The sequence below is a fragment of the Bufo gargarizans genome, chromosome 6 (assembly GCF_014858855.1).
Source record: "Bufo gargarizans isolate SCDJY-AF-19 chromosome 6, ASM1485885v1, whole genome shotgun sequence".
Classification (NCBI taxonomy): domain Eukaryota; kingdom Metazoa; phylum Chordata; class Amphibia; order Anura; family Bufonidae; genus Bufo; species Bufo gargarizans.
This window is the reverse complement of record NC_058085.1, coordinates 226,208,869-226,235,475: the sequence shown is the minus strand read 5'-3', so window position 1 is coordinate 226,235,475 and position 26,607 is coordinate 226,208,869. Positions and strand designations below refer to the sequence as shown.

Below are 26,607 nucleotides of genomic sequence, written 5' to 3'. Positions count from 1 at the left end.
GGGTTTTTCTACTGTTTGGGCATTGTAGAACCTCAGGAATCATGACAGGTGCTCAGAAAGTCAGAGCTGTTTCAAAAAGCGGAAATTCACATTTTTGTACCATAGTGTGTAAACGCTATAACTTTTACCCAAACCATATTTTTTTTTGCCCTAACATTTTTTTTATCAAAGACATGTAGAACAATAAATTTGGCGAAAAATTTATACATGGATGTCGTTTTTTTTTTGCAAGATTTTACAGCTGAAAGTGAAAAATTGCATTTTTTTGCAAAAAAATCGTTAAATTTTGATTAATAACAAAAAAAGTTAAAATGTCAGCAGCAATAAAATACCACCAAATGAAAGCTCCATTAGTGAGAAGAAAAGGAGGTAAAATTCATTTGGGTGGTAAGTTGCATGACCGAGCGATAAACGGTGAAAGGAGTGTAGTGCTGAAGTGTAAAACGTGGCCTGGTCATGAAGGGGGTTTCAGCTAGCGGGGTTGATGTGGTTAAAGGGGTTATCAAATACCATAAATTGCCCCCCTATGTGCCGGGCCCCTCACAGGGAATATACTTACCCCGCTCCCCTCCTGGTCACCGCACCGTTGCCGCTTGTCCCTGTGCATGGATGAAAACATCCGGTGTTGGGGGGGAGCAGCCAATGGCAGACGGGGGACGAGCCTCACTAGCATCGCGGGTGACGTTAGGGAGGCTCATCCCTGTCAATGGCTGCTCCCCCCGACATCGGATGTTTTCATCAGCACACAAGGAGAAGTGTAACATCCTGAAGTATGTCACTAAACTTCAGTTTCCCTGCTACAATATGTTAGGTGTAAATGTATTGTCATCTTGTGTAAGTTAACTGTGCATTTGTATCATTATATGTATTTTCCATGCCTGTTTCATATAATTGCTGTAATTTCCATGTACACCAGCAGGTGGCAGCATCAGTTTAGCATATCTAGACCTCTTTGAGGAGGTGTGGAATGTTCCCACATCCTGCCTCATGGGGAGGAAAGAAAGTTCTAGTCAGTGTAGCAGCCACCCCTGCTGGGGAAGGCTGTGTTAGTAGGAGCTCCCAGAAACAGGGATCCCAAGACAGAATCGAGCCTCGGCATTTTATGGTATTGGATTACCCCTTTAAGGCTCAAAAGAGGGACTTGGCAGGAATATTTATCATCAGTTTTCTGGCGTAAAAGAACTTTTCTCCAACCATGCCTGGCGTAGATTTCAGTTCGGGCACAGGAACATGCTGCGCTTAATTTATTATGAGGCGTACATCTCGTCGTAAATTAGGCGCAAAACCACTGTTTAACTTATTCAAAAGTAAGGCCTCTTTCACACTTGCGTTGTCCGGATCCGGCTTGTACTCCACTTGCCGGAATTACACGCCGGATCCGGAAAAACTCAAGTGTACTGAAAGCATTTGAAGATGGATCCGTCTTCAAAATGCTTTCAGTGTTACTGTGGCAGCCAGGATGCTATTAAAGTCCTGGTTGTCATAGTAGGAGCGGGGAGCGGTATACTTACCATCCGTGCGGCTCCCGGGGCGCTCCAGAGTGATGTCAGAGCTCCCCATGCGCATGGATGACGTGCCATGCGATTACGTCATCCATGCGCCTGGGGCGCCCTGACGTCACTCTGGAGCGCCCCGGGAGCCGCACGGTTGGTAAGTATGCTGCTCCCCTTTACTATGGCTGCCAGGACTTTAGCGTCCCGGCAGCCATGGTAACCATTCAGAAAAAGCTAAACGTCGGATCCAGCAATGCGCCAAAACGACGTTTAGCTGAAGGCCGGATCCGGATTAATGCCTTTCAATGGGCATTCATTCCGGATGCGGCCTTGCGGCAAGTCTTCAGGATTTTTGGCCGGAGCAAAAAGCGCAGCATGCTGCGGTATTTTCTCCGGCCAAAAAACGTTCCGTTCCGGAACTGAAGACATCCTGATGCATCCTGAACGGATTTCACTCCATTCAGAATGCATTAGGATAAAACTGATCAGGATTCTTCTGGCATAGAGCCCCGACGACGGAACTCTATGCCAGAAGACAAGAACGCAGGTGTGAAAGAGCCCTAAGAAAAAAAAATTGTTTTCATTTTTAAAAAGTGTTGGAAAATTCAATATGATCAAATCATAGGTGTCAAATAACAACCTGTTAAGCCACGCCCAAACCAACCCTTTTAGGTGTGATTTAACTAAGCTGATATTTTTTGTTGGGGAAGTTCAAAGGTGACAACTCGAGTTCCCAGTGACTATGATGCTGAAACACGTTGGGCACGACATACATTATGCAGGTATTTAGACCTTGCATCGCACTAAAATCCACAAAACAATGCAATTTTCTATAATTAGGATCGGATCATTTGAATTTGTAGATGTAATGTCAAAGCGTTTTGTGGTAATGCTTTTCATTTACCATGCATACTGTACGTGACTGCCTCACACGTTTTCTAATCAAATGTCTCCTTCCTGTAAGCAGCTATTTTAACTACATATTTTTAAAGTTCCGTGTGCTGCTAGTTTGTAATAAAGTTATTATAATAAAAAAAAACTATGAAACTACACATCCCAGAAGCCAAAGCACGCAGTCCAGAAGAACAGAGCATGCGCGAAAATGTTGGGTCTTCCTCAATTCAAGTACTGTCCAATCAACTTTTAGATACGGCACGAAGTGGGCGCAGCACAGAGTAAGCTTTGCATAGTTGAAGATGTTGCGCCTGCGCAAGGCGTCGCAACCGAGCCTGTATAGCGTTTTGGGCAAGCGCAGTCGGTTGATACTGAAAGCAAGGGGCTGAGCACGCCAAATGACGCAAGAGCGCTGATCCGGAGGGGGAGCTCCGCGCTTGCGCAGTGCCGCATACAGAGAGCGGACTGGCTGACGGACGGATGCCGGGAGGGCCGGAGCCGCGAGGCCGCCCGAAGAGGGCAGCGGGGGCCGAGGGGGCGGCAGTGGAAGATGAAGTTATAACTGGGGGCTCCTCCCGCCGAAGGAAGGCGGAGTGTCCGCGGAGGAGGAGAAGTCGCCGGGAAATGCCTGGCGAGGAGGAGGCGCTTGGTCTTGGGGGCAGGCACAGGTGAATGACGTCACGGCAGGGGGTGTCGGGGGCCGCTCCGTTAAGTCTGGTATAGTCTAATCAACTGGGAGCTAAAGGGGTGTGTGATACTATAGGCTGAAAGTGGGATGGGTTGCTGACGTGGGCGTGGTCAGTGTCGTTTTAGTGGGTGGGTCTTGGGTGCTCATTTGCATACGGGAGTGTCCATATGTGCTGGTGTCAAATGTTTTTAAAAATGAGATGTGCCATACTTCCTTGTGGACACTGGAGACATGGGGCATCTATGTGATGTTTAGCTTGCGTCATTGTGGGCCATGAATTAATCAGATTGATTTTCATTTACAGCTACCTGGAGGAAGACGTTTTAGCTAATAAAGGTAGGTGAGCACGTTGGACACACATACATGCCATGCTTGTCGTCAATATCTACGTCCTTCAAGTTACTTATGTATCTGTAAACCCTGGGAGGGTGGCAGTGTGGGCAGATACCAGGGTACAGACGGATATCCCCAATTATTGGTGACAGAAAAATACAGTCTCAAGCTCTTGGCAAAAATAGCAGGTTGCCAACCATCCAGAAATTTCAGGACAGTCCGTAAAAATAGGCGACTTTTCTCCTGTGTCCGTTAAAAAAAAAAACTAATAGTTGTGTACGTGATATTTTTTTTTTTTGGGTTGGCGCTTCTTGACTAAATTATTTTGGTGGTAATTATAATCACTTTCCAGCTCATAGTAAATGCTGGTAATGGATTACTCATAATCTTCATCATTTGTTGGCTGTCCGTGATTTGGGGATTCATTATCTAACTGTGCCTAGTTACAAGCTGGCGCCAAAGATCTGCGTGTCACAGCACTTGAACAACTTCACATTCAGTGCAATGTTAAAGAGGTTGTGCCTGTAGGATCCTAAAAAATGCCATTTAATTGTGTGGCCCTCATCTAGTCTCCTACAAACCATAAGGCACCATTCACACATCCGCAACGTGTTTTGTGGATACACGGAGCCGCGGATACGCAAAACACGGAAAGCGGCAATGTGCGTTCCGCATTTTGCGGACCGTACATTGCCGGCACTAATAGAATATGATCTTTGAGAGAGAAGAAAATAATAGCGTTGCGGCACTCACCAGGATAAAAATCAGTAGCTTTTATTGTGGCTTCCTTGGAAGAAGATACATGTGGGTCCAGGGGCGGATACACTGTTGCAGGCGGCGACGGCCGTTTCGCGCGTGGGATCGCGCTTCCTCAGGCCGCTCAATACGTCATGACGCAAGTGCGTTTTATATAGAGGCGGACTGGGCACGGCCGACGCCGTCATCCACAGCTGTTCGCCCCTGAGAAAAATGACATATAAAAACAAGCGTACAGCAGTGACATTGTAAGTGCAATCAAAATAGCAACACAAACATAGAATTGGATACATTCACCTGCTTATGCCCCCACACCGTGGGACATGTATGCAGAGACCTGGATGAGTCAAGGAGACATGTACTAAGACAATGTATGTTAGATAGAAAAGAAATGGTGGCTCTCTCACTGTTCCACTTCTGGAATGGTGCACTACCCCACAGCACTCCCAAATGCTGGAGAAAAACGTGGATAAAAAATTGTGATGGGGGTCACTCAATATAAGGCAAACACACGGTGATTAGTATCCATATGAATTTTTTATATTTTATATATATAGGCTTCAAATAAATTTCATAGGTTGCAAATAAAACAATTTACATATAAAACATTTCATAAAAATTAAATGGATAAAATATACACTTAAAACGCCGCACTAAAGACCTTTAGCTCTGTAATTCGATATATAAAGTCTCTCAAGAGCTGTTTTCTAATAGCCCTGATTCATGTCCAGGGGCTATAACTATTAGCAGGTAGGTGCAAGTTCAATATCAATGTTCCAGAGATGGCAATGATGGTAAGAACATTAAATCTCACAATTGTGTTAGAATGTACTTTACCGCTCCTGCAGTAGATCCACATAAACGTCCGATTTTCAACAGAGTGTGCTGTTGTAAGCTGTAAGGACCTGTAGATAGGCTCTGTGTATGAAGTTCCCCACGCCGTTAGTAGCGATGCAGCTTGGTATTGCCGCTCTGACCTTCCAGGACCTAGGTGGCGTCCCACGTGGTTTACTGGGCGGTCACGTGATCTGTATTTCCAGGCGGGGTTTTCAAACTTCTTTAACGCAAGTTCATGTAGATATGCGTTTGTAGAGTCTTTTCTTTAGTCGTCCCTCACTGTCATTCACCAGACGCGTTTCGGGGTAAAAGGGACCCCTTCCTCAGTGGTTTTCCACTGAGGAAGGGGTCCCTTTTACCCCGAAACGCGTCTGGTGAATGACAGTGAGGGGTGAGAGCGCGCAACAATGATATAGTCAAAGACACATAAATATCCATACATTATGTGGACAGAGGGATCGAATATTACGTGAAAAGCACAAAGAGAGAGGCCTACAGCAAAGGGTGCGTAAAGAAAGTTAATAAAAAATGAATATAAATATAAAGAATAATATAAAATAAGAACCGACACATAGCCGAGCATGGAGGGGCAAAGATCTATAAATACAGATGCCAATTCATGGAGCAAGTATCGCTTACAGAAAGACAGACATGTCATTTCTGTCGTTCATGCCCGCTGGGCCCATAGCACCTGTCTGGATTATCCACCTCGCCTACCTCTGCAGGAGTAGGCGATGTCGGTCCCCCCCCCGGGGGATAGGACGGACATGTTCCACCCCCGCAAAGGAGAGGCAGCGTGGATGGGCATCATGGGCGACACGAATGTGGTCGATGAGGCGAGGACTGTCTCTCCCTGATCTAATGGAGCCAACATGCTCGCGTATACGTTCAAAAAGGGGACGTATGGTCTTGCCTACGTAAAAACGTCCGCACGGGCAGAAAACCACGTAGACAACGTAGGGCGTACGGCAATTAATAAATTCTCGCACTATATGTGCAATACCTCCAAAAAATAAATGCTTGCTACATGTATTAAGTGCGCAGAACGAGCAGTGGCCGCATTTGAAGTTGCCCCTAGGCTTGCCTAGCCAAGTTTCGTCCTTAGGTGTGGAAAACACACTACTGACGAGTTTATCTTTAAGTGTAGGGCATCTCCTAAATGCAATCAGAGGTTTCTCGTCTGTCACACTACTGAGGGAAGAATCCCCTTTTAATAGGTCCCAATTCTGGTTGATCACTTGCTTGACCATGTCCGCCGCAGCACTGTATTGGAAGGAGAATGCAAAACGTGATGGTGCAGAACTAGTTGTTCTCTCCCTAAGTAGGGAGGCGCGATCCAATTTAGCCGCCTTACGCATGGCCGCTGAGACACCATTCGACGGGTAACCCCTATCCAGGAGTCTTTTGCGGAGCTCCCTTGCCTGCCTGAAAAAACCTTCATCTGTATCATTAATCCTACTTAACCGGATAAATTGTCCGTAGGGAACAGCACGCTTGACCGAGGGTGGATGAAAGCTGGTCTGGTGGAGGAGGGAGTTGGTAGCTGTGGGTTTACGATGGCCACTAGTATGTATAGTGCCATCCCTGACTGTAACCTGTACATCCAGAAAGTCCAAGGATTCACCGCCAAATTTGACGGTGAACCTCATGTTCATCCGGTTATGTGTATTTAAATGCTCTACGAAGGCCCAGCACAACTCCTCACTCCCCCGCCAGACCAGAAAAATATCATCCACATACCTTAGGAAAAGGTGAATATGGCGTAAATAGGGGTTGTCCGTCGAAAAGATGTATGTCTCCTCAAATACCGCCAGGTACAGGTTTGCAAATGTGCACGAAACAGGAGTGCCCATTGCAGTACCTAGTACCTGGCGGTACCAGAGACCATCGAATTGGAAAACGTTGTTGCTAAGGACTAAGTCCAAAGCCTCATGAACAAAATCTATGAACATAACACTTTTATCGGTTTTATGCAAGACCGTATTAACCGCTTGAAGGCCCAGATCGTGTGGAATATGAGTATATAAACTCTCGACATCGAGAGAGACAAGGTGAAAATCTTCCTGCCACTCAAGATGGCTGAGCGCACGGAGAAAGTCACCTGTATCCTTCAAGTAAGTCGGAGTGCTACTTAACAGGGGCCTCAAGAGCCAGTCAACGTAACTGGAAAGGGGTTCCATCACTGAACCGATCCCCGCGATGATGGGGCGGCCAGGGGGTCGGGTCAGTGATTTATGAACTTTTGGTATAAAATACCACGTGGGAGTTTTGGGGAAGGCTGGTATCAAACGCTCTATCATATTTTTGGGAAGAAATCCATTGAAAATATAACGGTTGATAAGAGCGTATAATTTTGATGATATATCGGGTGTAGGGTCTCCCTTGAGTTTGGAATAAACCAAACAATCACCCAGTTGCCGATATGCCTCCTCCAGGTAGTACTCCCTGGGCATCAGGACCACATTCCCTCCCTTGTCGGCCGGCTTAATGACCATACTGGTCTGTTTGCTCAACCACAAAAGAGCTTGAGACTCCTCTATCGAAAGATTAGAAGGTGCTGCCGGATACACCAGCGCACAAATTTCTCTTAATACTCGTTTGTGGAAGAGATCTATAGGAGAGCCGGCCGGCATGGGAGGAAGGAAGGTGGACCTGACGCCCCCTGTGTACTTATTCAAATGGCCCCCTACAGCCACTGATTCACCAGATACAGTATTGGATAAAAAGTGTATGCATGCAATTTCTTCCTCGGTGAATCTACCCGACAGATGGAAGTCGGTAAGGGACATGGTTGCCGGGACCTCTCCCTGTAAGGGATTGATGCAGCGGACAGGGGTCTCGGCAAACATTTTTTTGAGATATAACTTGCGGACTGATAGAAAAAGATCAATCTCAAAATCAACTAGGTTGAACTGCCCAGGTAGGCTGTATCCCAGCCCTCGATTGAGGATTGGGATACAGCCCGGCGGCAGTTCAGAGCCCGTGAGATTGATAACAATATTGTGAGTCGGTGCACAATTGTGCAGTTCATTCTCCTTTATTGCCGCCAAGTCACTGGACGCGGACTTTCGGGTTTCTCTTGTTCCTAGAGCGTCGACCACGCCCCCTTCTCGTGCTTTTTCTAAAGGGGCTGTTTCTTCACCTGAATTTACTTCGTTGGCTTCAGATAGGCTGGACTCGGAATCAGTGGCCCAAAAGTTGTTACGGCCTCTACGTGGTATACGCTTGGGGCGGATCTTTCTTTTGCCCCAATCAAATACGCGGTCTTGATCATAATCGTTTTTGTCCCGGATAAATTTGTCCCTTTTGCGGTCTTTAATCTCTGCTTGTGTGGCTAATAATTTTTTATTTAATCTCCTCTCAAACCCGACCATCTGTGATTCTAGGAGCCGTCTCTGAAGCTCCTCCCGTGCTTTGGCTAGCTCCTCTGTAACTACCACATATTCCCGCTGATCGCGGGCTAAAACAAGCTCCATGAGCTCCGTAGAAAAACGCTGGTGCGCAGTTTTCCACTCCCCTGTAAATTGGGGATCATCATCATACTGAACAATGTCTTTAAACAGACGTAAGCCTCTGGGGACTCGTCCGCTTTCTTTGTATGATTTAAGGGACTCAATGGTCCAGAAGAGTCTCACTTCTTTATCCGCTAATTGAAATATTTTGGTTTCCAAATTCTTTGTGCTAATAGCGAGCACATAGTCCTGCTGGTCGCAAATAGCAAAAAATGTATCCGCCCCTTCACGACCCTGGATGAGACCACATGCTGTGTCGAGTAAAGGAGGCGATGCCGGGTCAGCGGTCTGGGTGGTATGGGCGTGCTCTGCCATAATATATGAAGTGGTACAATCAGGCAAGGGGAGAAGAAAGAATATACGGCGGCACTGCCCCCACTAATATCACCGCTATCAGCAAGTTGCATGCGGTATAGAGAGTCCAATCAGCGGTGCTCAGCAACAAAAGTAACATCAAGTTAAGGTAGATCTTTGAGAGAGAAGAAAATAATAGCGTTGCGGCACTCACCAGGATAAAAATCAGTAGCTTTTATTGTGGCTTCCTTGGAAGAAGATACATGTGGGTCCAGGGGCGGATACACTGTTGCAGGCGGCAACGGCCGTTTTGCGCGTGGGATCGCGCTTCCTCAGGCCGCTCAATACGTCATGACGCAAGTGCGTTTTATATAGAGGCGGACTGGGCACGGCCGACGCCGTCATCCACAGCTGTTCGCCCCTGAGAAAAATGACATATAAAAACAAGCGTACAGCAGTGACATTGTAAGTGCAATCAAAATAGCAACACAAACATAGAATTGGATACATTCACCTGCTTATGCCCCCACACCGTGGGACATGTATGCAGAGACCTGGATGAGTCAAGGAGACATGTACTAAGACAATGTATGTTAGATCCCTATACGTAAGGGGTGAGAGCGTGCAACAGTGATATAGTCAAAGACACATAAATATCCATACATTATGTGGACAGAGGGATCGAATATTACGTGAAAAGCACAAAGAGAGAGGCCTACAGCAAAGGGTGTGTAAAGAAAGTTAATAAAAAATGAATGTAAATATAAAGAATAATATAAAATAAGAACCTAATAGAATATGCCTGTTCTTGTCCGCAATTGCGGACAAGAATAGGACATGTTCTATTTTTTTGCGGAAACTGAAGTACGGATGCGGAGGTGCGGATCCGCAAATGTGGATGCGGACAGCACATTCCGGCCCCATTGAAAATGAATGGGTGTGCACCCGTTCCGCAAAATTTACGGAACGGATGCGGATCCATTTTGCGGACGTGTGAATGGACCCTAAGGCTGTATTCACACGTCCGCAATGTGTTTTGCGGATACACGGAGACACGGATCCGCAAAACACGGAAAGCGTCAATGTGCTTTCCACATTTTGAGGACCGCACATTGCCAACATAATAGAATATGCCTGTTCTTGTCCGCAATTGCGGACAAGAATAGGACATGTTCTATTTTTTTGCGGAAACGGAAGCACGGATGCGGAAGTGCGGATCCGCAAATGTGGATGCGGACAGCACATTCCGTCCCCATAGAGAATGAATGGGTCCGCACCCTTTCCGCAAAATTGCGGAAAGGATGCAGACCCATTTTGCGGACGTGTGAATGGAGCCTAATACTGTACCTGTCAACTTTTCCTGAGTCTTCAGTCTCCATGCTGCGGCTGCACTCCAGAAATGTCAACACCCTACCCTGGGCTGATAAGGCTCCATTCACACGTCCGCAATTTTCCTTACGGTCCGTTTTTTGGCGGACCTGTGTTTCCGTAAAAACCTTCAGTTTTTTTTACAAAAGTGCATCCACATCCGTTCAGTGTTTCCGTGTTTCCGCAGAAATAAAAAAAGGAAGGAGGAATACATGCTGCGGATGACATTCGGATGACATTTGGTGTCTTTCCGCATGTCATCCACTTATTTGCGGACCCATTGAGTACAATGGAGCCGCGGACCGCAATTTGCGGCCAAAAGTAGGACATGCTTCATTTTTTTTGCGGAACCACATCACGGAAGTGCTGATGCAGACAGCAATTACTCCCCTATTGAAATAAATGGATCAGCACCTGATCCGCAAAATTGCGGAACAGATGCGGAAGGAAAATTGCGGACGTGTGAATGGAGCCTAAGTCCTACAACCTTCAGCATCCCCTTGCTGTTTCTTCCCACATGTCTGATATGACAAGCAGTGGACATTTGTACAGCTCCCAATACATAATAACGTAGCTTATAAGGCTGAAAAAAGACATCTGTCCATTCAATTCAGCTTGTTATCCTTCAAGTTGATCCAAAGGTAGAGAAGCCATATTAGGGAAAAAAATTCCCGACTCCAATCAGGCAATCGGAATAACTCTTTGGATCAACGACCCCTCTCTAATACCTATAGCCTGTAATATTACACTCCAGAAATACAATTGGTTTAAAGATCACAGCAGTTGAGCTTCAGTTGAAATGCTTTTATTTGTGCATCAGATAGACATGTGGCAGTTTCGTGTGTGAACGTTTTCTGCACATAGGCCTTCGTCAGACACTATGCCACAGTCTGTAGTCCGGATAGAAAGAGGTGTACACACCTGGTGAGATGGTGCATATAGCACTTACTTTTAAGGGGTGGGAACCCTTTACACAGCAAGACCTATACGGAGTGCAACAAAGCTCCTATAATTACTCCAGAACTACATCCAGGCCCCTCTTGAACTCTTTTAGTGAACTCACCATCACCACCTCCTCCGGCAGAGAGTTCCATAGTCTCACTGCTCTTACCATAAAGAATCCTCTTCTATGTTTGTGTACAAACCTTCTTTCCTCCAGACGCAGAGGATGTCCCCTCGTCACAGTCCTGGGGATAAATAGATGACGGGATAGATCTCCGTACTGACCCCTGATATATTTATACATAGTAATTAGATCTCCCCGCAGTCGTCTTTTTATTTTTTATTTTTTTTGCAAACTAAATAACCCACATTTTTTTAATTTTTAACTTTACTGTGAACTAAAATCCTAAGTCATTGAGGCTACTTTCACACTTGCGTTCAGAGCGGATCCGTCTCAGACGGATCCGCTCATATAATGCAGACGGTGGCTCCGTTCAGTACGGATCCGTCTGCATTATATTGGTAAAATATTTCTAAGTGTGAAAATAGCCTCAGACGGATCCGTCCAGACTTTCAATGTAAAGTCAATGGGGGACGGATCCGTTTGAAGATTGAGCCATAGTGTGTCATCTTCAAACGGATCCGTCCCCATTGACTTACATTGTAAGTCTGGACGGATCCACACGGCCAGGCGGACACCCGAACGCTGCAAGCAGCGTTCAGGTGTCCGCCTGCTGAGCGGAGGCTGAACTCTGCCAGACTGATGCATTCTGAGCGGATCCGCATCCACTCAGAATGCATTAGTGCTGGACGGAAGCGTTCGGGTCCGCTTGTGAGCCCCTTCAAACGGAGCTCACAAGCGGACAGCCGAACGCTAGTGTGAAAGTAGCCTTACAGTGTTAGCTTTACATGGATTGTCTCACTTTAGCAAATGGCATTAATCATGTAAGACAGGCATGTCCAAACTGCGGCCCTCCAGCTGTTGCAAAACTACAACTCCCAGCATGCTCTAATAGCTGTAAGCTTTCCAGGCATGCTGGGAGTTGTAGTTTTGGAACAGCTGGAGGGCCGCAGTTTGGACATGCCTGATGTAAGACATACTGTATTTTCCGCCCTATAAGATGCACCGGCCAATAGGCATCTAGGTTTTAGAGGAGGACAATAAGAAAAATGTTTTTTTCATTACACCTCAGGTCAGACCAGCAGTCAGACTCCCCAATGTTAATCAGACTCAGCTGACAGCCCTTATCAGACCCCCAATGTTAATAAGACCCTTAATCAGACCTCATATCTGCCCCCCATACTACATATCAGCCCCCCAGCCTCATATATCAGCTCCCAGCCATAGCGCAAATAAAGAAATAAACCACTTGCCTCTCCTGAACGCCGCTCCTCACCACCAGTGCTCGCATCCTACCTAGAATGGAGAGCCTGATGGAGTCTCCTGAGAAAATGTGGGTTGCACAGTTTAAACCTGTTAGCCCAGGGATGTGCAAACATGTACGGTGCTCCAGCGGCCCTCCAGCTGTTGTAAAACTACAAATACCATCATTCCTAGTCTGCCTACAGCTATCAGCTTACAGCAGACCATGATGGGATTTGTAGTTTTAAAACAGCTTGAGGTCTGAGTTTGCCCATCCCTGTGTTAGCCCCTCCTCCAGTGTGCATCACGCATGTCTCTGAGATCACTCAGGAATGTGGTCTTATCAGCACAATGGGGGATGGGTACTATCTCTAACCCACTTAATTACAAGGGAAACTTATAAACTATGCAGGGATTTGCTCTGGTAGTTGGGATAAGCGGGTGCAGTACAGAGGCAAAGTACAAGTTCGTAATTCAAATGTCCGTGTTTATTCATACATAGGGTCAAACAAAAAAACACTCTTTGCAGGGTTGGTGTTTGTTCACACCGTATAGAAAGTTCATGCATAACAAAAAAAGTCAGCTTGTCGGCGGTTCTGCCTCCAGCAGTCTAAATGCAGACCATAGCCTGCTCTCCCAACATATATGGGTCTCAGCTTTTCAGCCCAGCACAGGGCTCAGATCACAACAACCAGGGCATTCTCTGCTGCTGAGCCCAGCTGCCTTTTTAGGGAGAGCAGGTGCTGTCAAAACCCGGCCTGGAACATGGAGAGTAGTCACCCACCCAGCACTTTGGGTACTCCCAATAAGAGCCGTCCCAGATCAGCTATTTACAGCCATACTAAATAGCAAAAGTGTCAATCAGCATTAGCTGCCGCTTAGACATTAAAATACTGGCTCTTACTTCACTGAGGCCAGGAACCTCGTGATGCATACCTACCATCAATGACTACCCCTTGTACCTTCCTACATCCCTCCCCCCCCTTTAGGATTGAACAAAGGAGGTGAACACATGCTAGACAGTATACCTGGGACAGGGCATCCGCTTTTTCCTGTAACCGGCCTGCCTTGTGTTCCACCGAAAACGTAAAGTTCTGTAAAGAGAGAAACCACTGGGTGACCCGGGCATTTCTGCCTGGCTCTTCCATTTGAGAGGGGAGTGGTCAGTCACCAGGCTCTCGCCAATAAATAGTAGCGGAGAGATTGTAGTGCCCACTTGATAGCCAGGGACTCTCTCTCCACTATACTGTACCTGGTCTTGGCTGGGGTAAGCTTACAGCTGAGGAAGACAACGGGATGCTCCTCCCTGTTGACTTCCTGAGACAGTACAGCACGAGGCATCGGTCTGTACTATAAACTCCCTTTTGAAGTCAGGCGTCACTAAAACCGGGGACCCACACAGGGATGACTTCAAAGCAGAGAAAGCCTTTTCCGCCTGATCATCCCAGTGAACCATCACTGACTTGCATCCCTTCAAGAGCCCTGTCAAGGGTGCGGCCACCGTAGCAAAGTGGGGGACAAACCTCATATAATATCCCACCATTCCCATGAATGACTTTACTTGCCTAGTAGGGACAGGTCGGGGCCAATTCCGTATCGCCTCTATTTTGTTCACTTGTGTTTTGATGACTCCGTGCCCAATGACATACCCCAGGTATTTTGTCTCCTCTAACCCTATCGCACATTTTCTTGGGTTAGCTGTTAGTCCAGCCTTTTCAAAGGGAGTCCACAACAGGCTGTACCTTGGGTAGGTGACTTTCCAAGTCGGTACTGTGGATGACAATATCGTTCAGGTAAGCCGAAGCGTACCAATGGTGTGGACGCAGCACAATTTCCATAAGCCATTGAAAGGTAGCGGGGGCGCCGTGCAGACCAAGGGCTGCCAGTCCCCTTTGGTGAGGTCCAAAACAGAAAAATTCCGGGCTTAGCCTAACCTCTCAATAAGCTTATCCACCCGAGGCATGGGATACGCATCAAATTTGGAAATCTCAATTAGTTTGCAGAAATCGTTACAGAACCGTAACGTCCCATCTGGCTTGGGAATCAAGACTATTAGACTGGCCCATTCACTTTTGGACTCCTCAATTACGTCTAATTGTAGCATTAGCTGCATTTCTTCCGAGATGGCTTGTCCCTGAGCCTCTGGTACCCGGTATGGTTTCAACTGGACTCTGGCCTGAGGCTCAGTGACAATGTCATGGTGGATGATAGAAGTGCGTCCGGGAGGCTGACTAACTCCCTGGCCTCCTGAGTCTGTTTAGAGGAAAGGTTGTCAGCAATCTTCACAATGGCAACTGCTTCCCTTGTATCAGACCGTGGGGCTGGAACCTCTTTTCCTAGAAAACCCATCCGCGGGCTGTTGTCTGTACTGGTCTCCCTATCTCTCCAAGGTTTGAATAAATTCACATGGTACACCTGCTTCGGCTTTTGCCGCCCTGCCTGGTGTACCTTGTAGTTTACCTCACCAACTTTTTCGAGTACTTCATAGGGTCCCTGCCACCTAGCCAGAAACTTACTGTTGGCCGTCGGTACCAGAACCAAAACCCAATCTCCCGGGTTAAAGATCCGGACCCGAGCTTTCCGATTTATAGACCCTACTTTGGGCTGCCTCCATGTGTTCCCTAACAAGCGGCAACGCTGTCTCTATCCGCTCTTGCATCTGGGTGACATATCAATTACACTTTTATAGTGTGTGGGTTGTTGTTCCCATGCATTTTTGGCTATATAACAGACCACGAGGATGTCGGCTATATAGCAGTTTGAAGGGGCGAGAACCCAGTAGAAGCCTGGGGCACCTCTCGCACTGGGAACATGAAATAGGGCAGAAGAAGGTCCCAATCCTAATTAAACCTTTCTACCAGGCCGTCTGTTTGCAGATTACAAAACGGATGTACGTAGCTGTTTTATGTGCAGTAATTTACAGAGTTCCCTCATGACCTTTGACATAAAAGGGGTCCCTTGGTCAGTCAGAACCTCTTTAGGTAGCCCCACTTGGGAAAACATCTTCATTAACTCCTTAGCTATGAGTTTGGCCGATGTATGTCACAGGGGCTCCGGGTACGGAGTGGCAGAGTCTAGGATGACCAAGATGTGTTGGTGCCCTCTAGAGGACTTCGGTACTGGGACATGAGATCCATAGCGATTCGCTTAAACGGAACCTTGATAATCGGGAGAGGTACTAGGGGACTTCGGACATGTGGCTGGGGGCTAGTTATCTGGCAGGTTGGGCAAGACTTACAAAATTCTTCCACCTCTCTGAACACACGGGGCCGGTAAAACCGCTGTAGTATCCGGTCCTGCGTTTTCAGCCATCCCAGGTGTCCCCCAAGAACATGTTGGTGGGATAGCTCCAACACGAGCTTGCGATACGCCTTGGGCACCACCAGCTTTTCAACATGCTCATCCTGTAGTTGGTTTACCCGATACAGCATCTTCCGATGAACCACAAAACGGGGAAACATCGACTCAGCCCCGGTTGTTGAGGTTCACCATCAACTATTGCAATATTTTCCCAGGCCCGAGATAGTGTTGGGTCCCGGTGCTGTGCTGTACCCAAATTTTCCCCGGAGACGTTCAGGTCTGCCAACTCAGGACCCGGCGGCAAATCCTCCACGTCTCCCACCATTACACTCAGCAAGGTTGTCTCCCCCTCTTCCACCGACGTTGTGGCCACCACTACCGCTGACCCTTAGGTCTCAGGTTCCCAGGCTTCTGGACTCCCCCCTGAGCAAGGCTACTCTACTGAGGTTACGCTACTCTCAAGGGTATCGGTAGCTTTCGTATCATGCCACAGTGCCTGGAAACCTGGGAAATCTGTGAATAGCTTAAAACATAACTTTTAATATCCATTCCTTATGAATATTTGTACACCTCTTTTAGGCATAAAAATTGTTGCAAGACCCCTTTTTGCAACTAATTAGGCGTGGCATGTGCATGACAGGGATTGGGACTCTGGCCCCAACACGCTTACCATTTCTTATGCCTGAAAACAGGTGTAAAAGAGGAGCAAAAACTACTCCAGTAATGGGCCCGAGAAGTTTTTACTCCAGGAGCGCCAAATTAATAAATTTATACTAATCCTCTGGCAGCGGATGACATCCATGTGGCTGTATGTATTTTTTGCAGATCCATAACAATGAATGGGTTCACAAGCGATCCTCAAAAAATGTGGATAGGACGTGGACCAAAACTGTTTAGAAAAGATTGTAAAAAATAGAAAAGGGGAAGAAGCCTGTATGTAAAGTCCTGTCTAAAGCCCACACTCTGGAAAAATAGAAGTGAAGGAAATTAATGTGGAGTCACTGTTGGTAGAAAACCAATAATAAAATACTGATAGGGATTTGGTATAAGCTAGTAAAAGACCGCGCTGCTCCCAGTAGATACAGATCCAGCCAGTCCAAAATATATAGACAACTTTTTCGATGTAGTCAATCACTGATTCATCAGGAGTTGACTCCACAACCACTCCTATCCTTCTCTCCTGTTTTAAAAAGGACAGAGCGGCAGAAGATAGTGAAGTGCAGCCACTTTTGCAAATCCAACATTTATTGTACTTGCAAAGTTGCTTAAAACACAGGCATATTAAATTTAAAACCGGTCTCCCGTCATATGCCCAACCAGTGTCATGCGCCTAACCCTCTGCTTCTTCAGGGACATATGCACCACCTTTCAGGCATGTCCTTTATACCTAGCAGTGAGTAACTCCTCCCTCTGTATTTCATATTTACATACAAGTTCTTCGTTTGATTTTTTCACCGTATCCACAAAATTGCAACCCTCCAAAAGGTATTCATTCTTCCTCCAACCATTTAAAAACTAACTATTCCTCCTCCTGCAACCACATATATGTTATAAACAGACCAATGTATTAAACATTAGTTATCATTGATGGTGCAGTGGCCACAGCCCCTCCCTTCCTCCGCCCCTCTGCGCTCTCATTGGTAGCAGCAGCAGCACAGGGGGACAGAGAAACTGCTTCCTTCTCCCCGTGCCGCTGAGGGAACATGGCCGCGCTGATAGCAGCGCGCTCATGTTCTTTGATACTGGGCAGTGCAGTAGCAATACCGGGCTAAAAGTTCGATACCTGAAACAACTCTAATTACAACACATACAATTAAGAGTGTTATGTTGGCAGCTCATGCCCACTGCTCGCCAGAGTTGGTACCGGGCCACTCCATATACTTTAAAGGAGTTTTCAGAGACTTTAATACGGAAGATCTATCCTCTGGATAGGTCATCAGTATCCGATCAGTGGGAGTCCGACACCCGGGACCCCTGCCAATCAGCTGTTTAAGAAGAAAAACCACACTCTCTGTAGTGCCGCAGCCTTCTTTCAGCTTTTCCTAGGCCAGTGGTGATGCGTTCATCGGTCATAAGGCCTGGACACAGCTCAGCCCCATAAAACTGAATGGGGCTAAACGTGATACTAAACACAGCCACTATACTATGTACAACGCTTGGTAATCTGTGAGAAGGCTGCAGCGCTCACAGGATCGCCGGTGCCTTCTCAAACAGCTGATTGGCAGGGGTCCTGGGTGTCGGACCCCCACCGATCAGATACTGATGACCTATAGACGATCCACATGATAGATCATTAGTATATAAGTCTTAGAAAACCCTTTTAATGCTTTGGACACTGGAGTGCCATGTGTCTGTCTTTAGCTACAGGCTTCGGCCTGCGCTTTCTGGCTAGGACTCTCCTGTCTGCCTATAGGGCGTGTGCTTCCCTGCTGTTAAAGGGCTAGCTAGAGCACATGTCATAACTCTTCGCTAGCCTATGGTGGGCCACCTCTGGGTAGTTAATGTACTTTCACACATGGGAAGGTGCTTAACGGGGTTGGCTGCTTTATGGCTACTGTTTATCAATGTGTTTGTAAGATGACTATATGGCACTTACTAATATCTCTTTTTTTTATTTATTTTCTGCATCATTTTCTATAATTCATAATGTATTCTCTCTTGTTGGTAGAGTCCTTTGCGCTGGTCACACAGAAGTTCTGTCCATAAAATGGCCGCTGATGGAGGGTCATGTGACCAGGCAAATCACTGAGTCTCCTCCATTAAAATACCTGTAAAACTCTCAACATTGCAAGTGCAGATGACGGATGTGGTGTATTTGAGTGGAGAAGGCTGGATGACCTGTCTGGAGTTATTTGCCTGGTCATGTGACCCTCCATCAGTGGCCGTCTTATGGACAAGTCTTCTGTATGGACAGCATAGAAGATTTGCCCAACAAGAGGACATGATTTATGAAATATAGCAAACGGCACAGAAAATCAACAAAGGCTACATTAGAAATTGCCATATAGTCATCTTACCTACACATAAGTGGCCAACCTCTTTAAGCAGTAGGTTTCTCTTGACTAGGGCACCCAAAAGGAAAAGCCCCTCCGGAGGACAGAGGCCCTCCCTTGCCCCGGTATGTCATATTCTAGAGAGCGCACCTTCATCAGGTCACCCAGAAGGTTCCTCACCACCTCATCCACCGGGAAGATTTTCCGTTGCATAGATACTAGACTGTTCGTTCCACATGTAATACTTCACCACTACACTTAGGATAAAGTGCAGCTGTCCCTACTACCCAGGTTTCTGAATGCGCCATAGGCCCACTCCGCATAGGTGAGACCGGCCAGCCAATGGAGGCACCCACCCTGATGTAGAACTCTGTATTAAAGGGACAGTGAAGCCAGAAGTGGTCCATGCTTTCCAGCACATCACCGCACTACTCCCAGGGACAACATCCTTCCCTCAGAGCTTCTACACTTCAAGTTGTCCCTCACACACAGTTTCCCATGGAAGTCCCAAAACTTCAAGGGGATCCTGATGGAATTCAAAAGTCGCAACCCAACCTCCTGTCACGGACGTTCCCGTGGCAGGTACCAGGAGATCGGAGAGATTGGCAACTCGTGGGTTAAATTGACAAGTTCATTGTGGATCTTATTGTGTCTGTGTTTTGGTGAGTGCCACACCCCTTGCTTCAGGTGTTGCTTGTTGGTAATTTACTTTTCCCATAATTAGTTGCTTCTCACTCTTGGAGGTGCGGTTTATAGATTTTCTTCCTGCCTTATAACTAGCTGGTCGGTTGTACTTTCTGGTGCTTCTGGAATTGCCAGTTTTCTACTTTTAGATAAGTCTTGTCTTTTCTTATTGTTTTGTGTTTGTTATATTCCCTGTTGTTTGTATCTGGGCCTGAGACAGAGACTTACATTCGTCCATCTGGGGAAGAATGGGTTCTCTCTGGTCCTAACCTTATTCCAGGGCCTTATAGGGATATAAGGGCCTAGGTATACAGCATATGAATATTCCTACCTTCAAGGTCTATTCACGTAGTTAAGGCCCGGATTAGGGTTGTTTAGGAGATGACCTGTTCCTTCCCTAGTTTCCAGGCCCAGTTACTGTTCACCTTCCTTCCTGTGTTAAGTGTGTGGAGTTTTTCCCCCACACTAATCGTGGCACCTCCAGATCCCAACTTGGGCAATCCCTGAGGGCCAGAGGTTTCTGGAAATGGGTCAACAGAACCCTTCGGTCAAGGAGTTTCCTTGACAGAATCCAGATCTCCCACATCCCCAGACCCCACCGGTGAACCACCTTCAGAACTGGGGTAACATAAGCCGGAAGATGTGCATGCCGTGTACGGAGATCCTTCACTTGCCCTCTTGTCTTCCATTCCTGGAAGAAAAGCCAAATCCATCTTGACAGGAGAATATCAATGGAGGAGCCCTCTCTTTCCAGAGGTCAGCAATGTTAACCTTAATGAAGGTGTTCACAAGGAGCACCACGTGCTTGACCATACCAAACCCTCCTAGCCTCTTCGTGCGGTAAGTAACCTCCCTCCTGACTAGGGGAGACTGTGTCCCCATAACAGTTGGAAGACTGTAGACCCGAGCCCAGAGTGGCTCTGGCGAGATGCACGCACTGCTCAGATATATCAGCAAAGGGAGCAGGTATGTTTTAATCAAGTTAACCTTTTCCCTGAGGGTCAAATACCAACCCTTACACGGCACCACCTTGTGAGCGGCGATCTTAAACCTGCTGTCCCAATTTTGTTTGGGGTAATCCTTTGGCCAAATTCGATGCCCAGGCCATTTATGGACTCCTGGGGCTATGAAAGGGTGTCCGGGAGATCAAAACAAGGATCTCCCCCTCCAAGCCAGAGACTTTCACACTTATTCCTGTTGATCTTGGTCCTGGAGCCCTCTGAGCAGTGATCCACCTCAGACATCACCCACTCTGCCTCCCCCCGAGGTCACAAAGATGGTGACATCATCGGCATATGCCACCACTCTGAGTGGAGTCTGGCTCCGCCTGGTCCATTGCAATCGCTGTCAGCGGCCCATGATCTACACTTCTAAGGAGGAGGCAATCGCGAACACATATAGCAGTGGGCTCAACGGACAACCCTGGCGAACATAAGACTCCACCTCAATAGAGTGGCCAATCCAACCGTTCACAAGCGGGAAACTCTCTACCCCTGCCAATCGACAAACTGCCCGGCAGGCCATACTTCAGAAGGACAGACCAGAGATGCTCGTGGTTAACCCGATCAAACGCTTTTGCCTGATCCAAGGACAGTAAGTACCTCTTCCAGTGATCAGCCCGACCGTGCTCCACCGCCTCCCGAAAACTGAAAATAGCACTAAATGTACTGCGGCCTGGAACAGAGCAATTCTGGATATCCGAAAAGAGCACATCCGAAAACAGCACATTTGCTAGAATCTTTCTGTCCACACCAAAAGTGCTATGGAACGCCAGTTCTCAATACGAGATGGATTTTTACCCTATGACAGGATGATCAGGGCTGACCACCTTATTGACTTTGGCAGAGTGCCTGAGGATAGACACTCATTAAATACCTCAGTCAAGAGGGGAACCAAGGTGTCCTTAAAACTCAGATGTTAAAGAGTAACTAAACCTTTTGAATACAATTTTTATATAATGTCCCTAATGCCCTAAAAACTTTTTCCAATATACTTTATTAGTTTTGAATTTTTCTTTCGTGTTTTCCGTACCTGAAGCGCACCATTCATTGTGCGCTTAACGCTCACTTCTCCATACACCAGTGACTGCTTAGCGGTGTATGGAATACGAAGTGTGAAATGTATGAATGGGGCCACAGGAGCGCATATTGCTGCTCCTGGCCGTGCCCCCCTGGAGGATTACTAACTCCTGGCATAGCTAATTTAAGAGAACTGCATGTCAGCACTTAGCTTAGCGGAGCAGACAGAAGCAGGAGCCCACTCCGCTCAGCTAATCCTGGCATAGTACATGGATACAGAGTACCCATGTGCTATGCCAGGAGTTGGTAAACCTCCGGGGGGCATGGGCAGAAGCTGCTTTGACCCCATTCCTAAATTTCATAGTCCATACTCCGTACACCGCTGAGCTGTCAGCATTGTACGGAGAACTGAGTTTTAAGTGCACAGTGAATGGTGCGCTTTAGGTAGGGAAAACACTAAGAAAAATAAAAAAGAATAAAATAAAGTATATTGGACAAAGTTTTTTTTTTTTTTTTTTTTAGGGCATTAGGGACATGATGTTAAAATTTCATTGAAAGTAAAAAAAGTTTAGTCTGTTTTTCAGAAATTTGCGATGAGCGCTGCTTATCTTTTTCTAGGCACCACTGATCTCTCTCGTTGTTAGAGTCTCTGCCATTTGCATGAATACAAAATAGTATTTAAGATTCGGGCATTATAGTATATGTGGGAGGCTAGACTAGGGGCCCCAGCAGCTCCTTCACGCTGCCACCGCTTTTCACAAGTGATCAGCGGCAACAGTGCTCAGAGCCACTGGGCAACCGCAACAGACTCTGGCACTGGGCGCCCCCTTCCCCCCCACCTGGAAACAGATCTCAGCAGCAGAGCTTGACTGAATGCCTGTTGCTGCACTTACTGTCTGGCCTTTCGGCCGATGCCTTCCCTGCTGCGTCTTTGCTACTGCAAGCAGAGACAGAGCTCTGCGCCAAACTACCTCTCTTTGTCATCTCCCTGTGCCTTTGCACCAAGTCCACAACAGAACCCGGGCTGGGCTGGCACAACGGACCGACTCAGGGGGCACAGGAAGGGGACCATAGACTTAGCTTGCCCCCTCCTGCAGCTTTGGCCTGGTCTTCCTCGCCTGCAGCTTGTGGCTGCCCCCAGGTGCCTCCTGCGGGAGGCGTGTCCTGGAGACACACTGGGGCAGGGCTCGAAAAATCCCAGGTCGCCATGGCGACCAGGAATTTTGTCCTGGCGCTTGGGTATTTGTCAGCCCGTTTTCAAAGGTGCCCGGGGGATGGGTGCGGAGCTGCCGTTCTGTCCGGAGGCAGCACCGTTTGAAACAGCTCCGTCACAGCACACAATAGCAGAGCCGCTGGCAGCAGGGAGGGGAGGGACTCTGGAGGAGTGTAATCTGATCCTATAGTGGAAGCTGCTTCTGCCAGCCCCTCCCCTCCCCGCCCACCAACCAATCAGAGCTGAGGCAAGGCAAGCACTAGCAGCTCTGAGTCTGAGTCACTGACACAAGTACAGGGAGTCTAAAGAATCGAATGAGTCACAGGTGAAAAGAATCTAAAGATCCGACTTAGTTAGTGACTCATTCGATTCTTTGAGTTAGGCCTCTTTCACACTACAGTTTTTTGCGTTCCGTATACGGTCCGTTTTTTGCGTTCCGTATACGGTCCGTATACGGAACCATTCATTTCAATGGTTCCGCAAAAAAACGGAATGTGTTCCGTATGCATTCCGTTTCCGTATTTCCGTTTTTCCGTTCCGTTGAAAAGATAGAACATGTCCTATATTTGGCCGAGAATCACAGTCCGTGGCTCCATTCAAGTCAATGGGGCCGCAAAAAAAACGGAACACATACGGAAATGCATCCGTATGTCTTCCGTATCCGTTCCGTTTTTTGCGGAACCATCAATTGAAAATGTTATGCCCAGCCCAATTTTTAATATGAAATTACTGTATACTGTATTTGCCATACGGAAAAACGGAACGGAACAACGGAACGGAAACGGAACCACAACGGAAGCAAAAAACGGAACAACGGATCCGTGAAAAACGGAACGCAAAACACTGAATGCAACATACTGTAGTGTGAAAGAGGCCTTAAAAGAATAGTCAGTCAGACTCTAGAACAGTTTACACTGAGGCTGATGACCAGGCTGCAGCAGTGATAAGGTTAAGGGACAGACGGCAGTCAGCAGAGAGAGAAGTGACAGGACAGAGTTTAGATTACAGGTTGAATTAACCCTTTAGGGTCAGATTGGCTTCTCAAGGATATATATATATATATGTTAAAGGCATCCCTTCTGTCTCATTCAGTAGCTATATAACTAAGGGTACTTTCACACTTGCGGCAGGACGGATCCGGCAGGCTGTTCACCCTGTCGGATCCGTCTTTCTGCTGATTCGCCGGACCACCGCTCCGTCCCTATTGCACAGCAGTGCATAGTGAAAGGCCGCCGGACTAAAAGTACTGCATGTCTAACTTTTTAGTCCGGCGGCCTCTCACTGCGAACTGCCATGCTGCGCCAGAGCTCCACCCCGTCCCCATTATAGTCAATAGGGGACGGAGCGGCGGTATATGTAACATGGTATACAGCATTATTGGGGGGGGGGGGGAGCACTATGGGGGCACCTACTAGGGGCTTTATGACACGGCTCCGCCTGGCTCTTAACTTTTTTTAGCTGGCTCCTTGATTCCAAGGAAATTTGTCAAGCCCTGCACTGGGGACTTGAGCAGCTTTATCTGTGCTATTAGTGCTCCTCCCTGGGCACTGGTGTCACTGTCCTCCCCCAAGTTGAGAGAACAACACTTAGATGTTACTATTGCCTGTCCTGCAAGGAGCTCGCCGCACGTGGCTTGCTGTTGGGACTGCAGGCTGCCAGGTGGCTCCTGCTGCTGGTCATCAACCTTTACTACCTGGCTCTTGGGTTGTAGCCTTGTCAACCTTTTATCCACCATATTGCGAAATCTGTCCTCATTTAACAGTTTTTTACTTGAAAGGACCACTGGTCTCCCAGATCAGCGCTTTCCTCTCCTCCAATCTATCAATCTCCTCCTCTAGTCTCTTTATTTCAGTGAGGATTTCTTGCTTCTTCTTCTTGGGACCCGTCTCAGCACTGGCATGGGCACAGTGCAGCTCTGCCCGAAGTCTCCTTGTGATCTTACTTGCCTTTTGGTACTCACGGAGGTGGCTCATGACACACGAGCTATAGGTGCTAATTGACTCCCGGTGTCTCTGCAGTCCCCAGCCTTCCTCACTGAGGTCTGCCTCACCCACGTGAGCCCTCAGCTTTTCTTCAGTGGCCCGGAAGGACCGCTGGCACTCATGACACCTTGCTTGGCGTCAACGGTGGAAGCCTTGCAGCTTCTCCTTGTCTCCACACACCTGGGGGGAGTAGGAGCCACATTGCGGAGAGATGGTTTCCTCCAAACAATCAGGAGCACCTCAACACACAGCCACAGTTAAACGCACCCACAGGTAATTGCAGCTCAGGAACAGCTGGTCCAGAGCTGCACTCACTACTGCTGTTAAGTCAATGGAACCGGGGATTCCTAGCCTGTCTCCTAAGCTGACCTCAAACTGTTTACTGAATTGCTTACGCTCTGTCTGCCCTGACTTCGGCCTGTCCTTGACAACGGTTTTGCCTGTTCCCTGTGTGATCCACACTGGTGTCTCTTACCCCGTGGGTCAGCTTTCAACCATACAAGGACTACTCCAAGAGATAGTGGTCTGATGGCTCTTTTTCCAAACTCTGTAGAGATCTAAGGGTGAATACCTGGGGAGTTCAGGGATACTGCCCTTAGGATTAGCCCAATGTCATACCTTTTGGTTGACATAGTGGTTCCACACCCACTGCCACAACAAAGAGGTTTTGGGATTTTTTTTTTTCCGTGTACCTTTCCTTTATGAATTATTGTAGTCCCTCCCTCGATTCCACCCCCAGTACCATTACTAAGCCCCCGATCACGATCTTCCATAATGTAATTACCCTCCCCCAGTCCCTAGTTTAAACACTCCTCCAACTTCTAGCCATCTTTTCCCCCAGGATAGGTGCGCATTCCTCATTGAGGTGCAGTCCATCCCTACCATAAAGCCTGTAGCCAATAGAGAAGTCAGCCCATTTCTTTTGGATTCTAAACCCATCCTTCCTACACAAGTTGTTGAGCTGTTTACCTCCCAATTCTCTTGCTGCCTTTCTGATGTGACTTGTACAGTTATTATTTTAGAAAATATTACATTTAAGGTCCTTGTTCTGAGCTTATGACCAAAGTAATAGTCATTTTATTTAAAGAGAGTCTTTCACCTAATCTGAGCATTTTAGACTGCTCAGATCAGGTTATAGACTCTTTGACCCTCATTGCAATGTTAGCTTTTTTTTCTGTCCCTCGTCCAGATATTGAAAAAAACACTTTTTAAACGTATGTAAATTTAGCTTCTGAAAGTGCCCAGGGGTGGCGTTCCTGGGCGATGTGCCCAGAAAAACACACCTCTTCCAGCCTTCTGGCCCGCCCTTCTGTCCTGTTATTAAATCCTCCTCTGCCTCCAGCCGGCGGACGTCGCGAGCGGCAAGAGAAGAAGTCAGGTTGGGAAGTGGCCGTCCTGTAAAGATGACTGCAAGAGCACAGCGCAGACTGCTCATTGGGGTGAAGAAGAATCCTAGAGTGTCAGCTAAAGACTTAAAAAAGTCTCTGGCATATGCTAACATCCTTGTTAGCGAATCTACTATACGTAAAACACTAAACAAGAATGGATTTCATGGGAGGATACCACAGAGGAAGCCACTGCTGTCCAAAAAAACATTGCTGCACGTTTACAGTTTGCACAAGAGCACCTGGATGTTCCACAGCAGTACTGGCAAAAAATTCTGTGGACAGATGAAACCAAAGTTGAGTTGTTTGGAAGAAACACACAACTCTATGTGTGGAGAAAAAGAGGCACAGCACACCAACAACAAGACCTCATCCCAACTGTGTAGTATGGTGGTGGGGGCATCATGGTTTTGGGCTGTTTTGCTGAGTCAGGGCCTGGACGCATTGCTATCATCGAAGGAAAAATGAATTCCTAAGTTTATCAAGACATTTTGCAGGAGAACTTAAGCCATCTGTCCACCAGCTGAAGCTCAACAGAAGATGGGTGTTGCA

General features: G+C 47.3%; 1 protein-coding gene across 1 annotated transcript in view; it reads left to right on the top strand.

Moving 5' to 3' along the window:
- Positions 1-2,780: 2,780 nt before the first annotated feature.
- ZFP91 (ZFP91 zinc finger protein, atypical E3 ubiquitin ligase) overlaps positions 2,781-26,607 on the top strand; it is a 223,232-nt gene continuing 199,405 nt past the window's right edge. Inside the window, exons 1-2 of the mRNA XM_044298052.1 lie at positions 2,781-3,055; positions 3,380-3,411. Of these exons, the coding sequence (XP_044153987.1) occupies positions 2,868-3,055; positions 3,380-3,411 (220 nt within the window). The 5' untranslated portion in view covers positions 2,781-2,867. The remainder of the gene's footprint in view (positions 3,056-3,379; positions 3,412-26,607) is intronic.